The 5,736-nt window shown below is 40.8% G+C and overlaps 1 protein-coding gene across 1 annotated transcript; it reads right to left on the reverse strand.

The window, feature by feature from the left end:
* Positions 1-227: 227 nt before the first annotated feature.
* LOC141834843 (hydroxyproline O-galactosyltransferase GALT2-like) lies at positions 228-4,878 on the reverse strand. Its single transcript, XM_074722222.1, is given in 8 exon segments — positions 228-512; positions 596-697; positions 699-704; positions 968-1,141; positions 1,232-1,360; positions 1,477-1,767; positions 1,855-2,087; positions 3,490-4,878. Coding segments are annotated over 8 exon segments (2,028 nt in total). The 5' UTR covers positions 4,376-4,878; the 3' UTR covers positions 228-305.
* Between the last annotated feature and the right edge of the window lie 858 nt (positions 4,879-5,736).

The following is a 5,736-nucleotide window of genomic DNA, read 5'->3' on the forward strand; positions in this document are numbered from 1 at the left end:
AGCCGCTCCCAAATCCTACAAGAACAGATATGCTCAAAGCCTACTAGATTTCACACGAAAAGCCTCCAAACAACTCATCAAAATCATCACAACTAACTATCATTCAACATCTTTTGCATCGCAAAATTGCCAAGTTATCGATATTAGACAAAGTAAAACAGAATTTAAAAGGAAACATATACATTCGTGCAACAAATCCCTCAGAAGATGAGGGAACTAGATGATAATGATGCTCTAACTAGTAATCCAACTTTGCTTAGTCGATCACAAAGACTGCAAAAACAAAACAAAACTTGCCAAAATTGTCATTTAAAGTTACAACACTGGGCTCGCCCGCTCACCAGCTTGTCCCAAAGGCAAAGCATTTGCCTCGGAGATTGATAGTGTGCGGTATAGTAGTTCTCTATGCATCCATACTGACAAAACTTCCAACTATGGGAGTACTGTACCGTGCTCGAGGCATTGAACTGTTCCACCCACATACCCATGCTTACATCTTCCATCTTGAACAGCTGCAAGAACATAAACAAGATTCTATCAGATGGCATCGAGTTTTGTTATAGTTTCACAATCGCTTGAGGCATGTGTTTCTCACCCTTAGACTTTGATTGGTGTGGTGAGAATTGACGAAGCTTGCAATATCTCTTGAAATTATATAACCGGGTCCGTTTGCATATGGGGGGTATATATACTCGGGGCCATTCCTATATCAAAGCCACAAAACAAATCAAAGCGAAGAGTTTCAGAAATTAGTTTTCATTCAGGAACGTAGTTATCAAATTGTTTGACTAAACCATTTATTTCATAAGTGCGATAGCACATAAGACTAATCTTTTCGTCTAATGCAATGTGAAAGATACAAAGATACTATTCCAACTGGAACGAATTGCAATAGACAAAGTGGCAAGCTGAGAATTAGGCAACAGAAAACGATCCATCAAAGAGCTAAAGATTTCGGTTGTCATACCTCATATGTCACAGCCCACTTCCCATTCCTGAGTGGTCTATGCAAGAGATTTAGGTTCCCCATGTACAATGGTCCTTTGGTATCGATCCTCTTAATTTCTTTTAAGACAATATCTAGTCGTACGAAAGAGTCGTCATCACACTTCATAATGAATGGAGTCGTCACATTATGAACCTGAAGAATAAGAGATCACTAAACACTGGACATGGAGATGAAAGATGATGCGACCGACGGTTAATACAAAAGATGAACTTGTTAACTTACACCATAATCACATATCGCAATTGTCTTAAGAACCACCAATTCATAATGATCCATAAATGGCAAGATTACAACATCCCTGAAATATTCTGCTTCTTTCTTCAGCATGGCATTGACCTCCTTCCGTGGGTTCTAAAAATGCATTCAAACAGCAAAAGTCAGATTCAAAATTACACTGACACAATCTACTCTCTGTGTGCACTTAGAATATATCGTTGTTCATTGTGCAGAGCAAATATGAAATTTACCAGAGCAACAAAGAAGCGAGCCACCACACTAGATGATTTTATCTGAGGTGATTGCAACCAAGTTTTTCTAACAGCCATGCGTTCAGCAAAATGATTTGAAGCAGAAATAATTCCAACAAAAAGATCTATTGACCTATCGGGCAAAGGAGGGGACCTCCAATTCTCCGACATTTCAAGAACACGATCAGGTGAAAAACTAGGATGAGATGGTGGAAGCGAAGTGACATATACAGAGTGTACATTAACATCTCCTTTTATTGCTAAGCCAGTTGCATCTTCAAGAGTGAAGCCCTGCAGAACAGACAAGCTATTCAATGACAAATATTCTGTTACAAACCATATTGAATATGGATGACTCAAGCTTAACAACTTGTTTACCGGTCGATATGAGAATGAAGCTATATGTCTTCCCCCGACATAAATATGATATCCTTCAACACCAGCTTGTATAGTTAAGACAAACAGCTGGCCTTCCACAAAAGGAAAAGACCATGTCATTTCTGGCTTCTTCGCACGACCTATAAATCTACTAAGCCAAGAAGTACTTCGCGATTCTTTCGAATCTATCATATCACTCCGAGCCCACTTTTCACATTTTCTAAATCCATCGACTGTCCAAAAAGAAACGATTGAAATTGTACATGCTAGTCATACATGATCATATGAGTTTCAAAGGAATACATTGCCAATTGTAAATCATCGTCCTCATATTGGTAAAATAAGGTGCTATGACTTAGATCTAGTCACAGTTATTCAACATTATCATTTATTAAAAAAATATGACATTATTTTCCCAAAACAAGATTAATGAAGACCAGATACCGATTAACATAGAACTACTACAATAAGAACCTTAAAATGGTAAGCATCTCTAAGTGCCATCCATACTCTTTTCTCTTTGCATTCTCACACCAATCTAAAAAATGCCTGAATTATAATCCAAACATTTTAAGAGAAGAGTTGAAAAGTTATAACCTATAAGAATTAGGTAAAAGGAGTTTAAAGTAATTCTCCCTTGCATAAGATGTAGGATGGAGATATTCTCCCTTGCATTAAATGAAGGTTTAAAAAGGGCATCTAAGAAGCATTTACATTTCATAAATATTCTAGTTCATTGTTGAAGAAGAATTCAGGAGGATTAGTCCAACGCTGATCTATTGGTCATCTTAAACAGCACAAATAGCAAAGTCACATCCAAGCATGAACGAACCAGTTAAATACATATGCCTCCTAAAAGGAGGCATCCACAGTAATGGCCTCTATAACAATAGTATCAATTTGAAATCTTGATGAAACTCTCAATTAGCTTGTTCAAGTAGACGATATTACATTTTGCTCCTCAACAAAATCAAGTAGTACAGCAGTTGAATTTTTGCAAAAACTATTCAGCAATGGCCATCAATGTAGGTTAATAAAAAACGATGCATTATTATATGCAATTATGCATATCAAATAGTCAGGGAATACATGCTGCAAAAATGGCAACAGTTACAATAAGCCACAGTATATGTCAGTTACTGCCCTTGGGTCTCTATTTGCATTTCTAACATCCTAATAGCACCTAATCCACAAGTGAAGCATCAAAGAAGTGATGAAATAATTGTCGCATTAACTCAACAAACTGTCTTACATTGCCTTCAAAAAGCCTTGCTTGCATCTAAAATCTCAAGAAAACTCAAAACTGAATGCCTATGCATTGAGGCGAATAAAAAAGAATATGAACATCTTTTCAGGTGCCTAATTTCCTTAATTATGACTGTTGAACAATTGATGAACTTATATAATTTATTATTTATTGGCTTGTAGCAGGGTTTCTTGAAGTGCAGCACGACAACTGCAGGTTTTCTGATACACAATGTATAAATGCTGAGGAATTTGTAGGAGAACTAGTTTGAAGTATCACGTTTGGTAAAGTAATGCAATCCAAGGCATGCAGCAGGAGGAACAAACAGATAACAAAAAGCAGAGTAAGGGTCCAAGCAATTGCAGCTAGAATACATAACAATATGATACCTGTGTCATCTTCATCCCGTGAAGGTAAACCATCGCACCTGATTGATGTACCCCATTGCATTCGATAACACGAGTTGAGCTCGAGAATAGGCTTCTTGCTCCAATCACCCCTGACTCTGGGATTCAAATGAAGGATCTTCGGCGGGTCCTCACCATCCACCACCCTCAGTCCCTGCAGTTCCAACATAAACTGCGAGACCCAGACAAATCCATCCCCCTGCCTCATCCTTGCCAGTTGAGGGACATATTCCTTATGTGCTTCATTAGGTTTGCCGACAACTGTGATCGAAGAGCCTACTGCTAAACCACAGGGAAGAAAGACCAGGAGGTCCCCATCACTATCAATGTCCATCTCAGCTGAACTCTTTGCCAGTGAAGATGGGCAAGATACAGGTTTTTCTTCCCCAACAGGCAGTCGATCCATGCCGCTTTCCAGATCATAACTCTTCACGTCATCCCAAGCCTTCTCTCCTAGCACCCATGCCTCATTGACCATCTCCTCCAACTGCGTCAGGTTGCCAGATGATTTGTATTTGTAGCCAAACCGAGACCGGAGCAGCGTTATCGGTGCAGATAGATGGGAAGACTGATCCTTTTCTTGGCCGGGAGCGAGATTCCAGCTGTCCTCCAGTTTCCGGTGGAAGGTATCATGGTGGAGCAAAACGGGGTTTCTGTGTCCAACAAGCTGTAGATGGGCGTAGGTAAGGTCATTGACCGGCCGGTCGAGCCCAGAGAAGCTATCGTCCCCACTCAACGCGTTAGCAATCTCCAGAAAATGGTGGAACTTGAACGAGATGAAGATCAAGTAGATTGATCCAATCGCCAACAGAGCATGAGAAAGCTTCCACTTTCTCGTCCCAGAGGAATCAACGCTTCTCCCCCTCATCGTCCGTTCACTCCCAAATTAAAAAATGAGAAAGAAAAATCCGATTCCCATAAACAAAAATGGAATTCATCAACACTTTACGAGGTATTCATCCGATTAGCAAAGAAACCTAAAAAATTCTCCTAAAAATGATCCCTGTTGACACAAAGTAAACGCCCAGGAAGGCAAGGACGTGATTGACGAACAGAAGAAAGCAACAAATCTAACATTTCTGCTACGATATTTTGACGATGCGAACGAGGTGCCGCAGATGCAGTCAGGAAAACGAATCCGGAAGCAGCGACAAGAATGATCCTTCGGCACGGGGATAGGAGTTACCGAACCTCAGATTTCTGTCTCCGACGCGTCGATCGCCGGCGGACACGAGGTAGCGGTGGAGATCGGTGCGAACTGCAGTGCTACGAAGGAGGCAGAGAGATGTGAGGGAAGGGGATCCGGTGACCCGACCGTCGATTTTTGATCCAACGGTGGAACGTCGCCCAGGCCCACTTGACCGGATGAATCGAAGGAGGCGGATGGTATCTTTGTCGAAGGCTGGCCTGTGAAAGAAAAACAAGGAGGCGAGGTGATCATGGGATATTTGCGTATTGCACCTCATGAAATACAAAAATGGAGAATTTGCCTCGCCATGGAAGTGGATGGTCCTGATTTTTTACATTAACATTCAAATAAATTCACTTTTTACAAATTAATGCACTAAGAATTTTATGTTTACATCTTGGAACGTACTCAATTTAGGAGATGATGAAAGGATAGTGTTCCGATCAATACATCATAGATGATTCAAACGTTGGTTCAAGGCTGAGTCGATATGCACGTTCCTCGAAAAGAGTCATCTGGAAAGAATAGAGATCTTGAAAATTACTCAAAAAGAGGATTAGAATGCCGTGGGGGTTGGATTCCGACAAACTACTCCGATGCTCAAATTAGGATTCGGCATGAAGGAGTTTAATAACTTGAGGAAATTAGAGTAGATATGTGTGTGTACTTGTGTCCAGCGGCATGGACTACCTTTTTATAGCAACTGTCTTCCGTTCCGTAGTATTATCAACCATTTGAGAAATATTCTAATGTACCTCTTCTGCTTCGGAGATAGTACTCTATCTGTTTATACATATTCAAGAATGTGTTCCTGTTTTCGTGGAGGGATCAATTCTGTGCTCTCCGAATTAGACGGAACGACCATGTCTTTGATAAATATCATATGTAGGAAGTTGATCTTGAATGCAGGAATCGCGCTAAGACCGAGTCATGAGGTCGGCGGGCGATGTGGGAGGTGTGACGGGACCAAGTCATGAGGTCGGCGCGTGATGCTGGGACCGAGTCCTGAGGTCGGTGCATGATGCTGGAACCGAGTCCTG

Source organism: Curcuma longa, chromosome 9, assembly GCF_044706935.1.
Source record: "Curcuma longa cultivar G26 ecotype Majalengka, Jawa Barat chromosome 9, ITB_CL_G26_1.1, whole genome shotgun sequence".
NCBI classification, from domain to species: Eukaryota; Viridiplantae; Streptophyta; class Magnoliopsida; order Zingiberales; family Zingiberaceae; genus Curcuma; species Curcuma longa.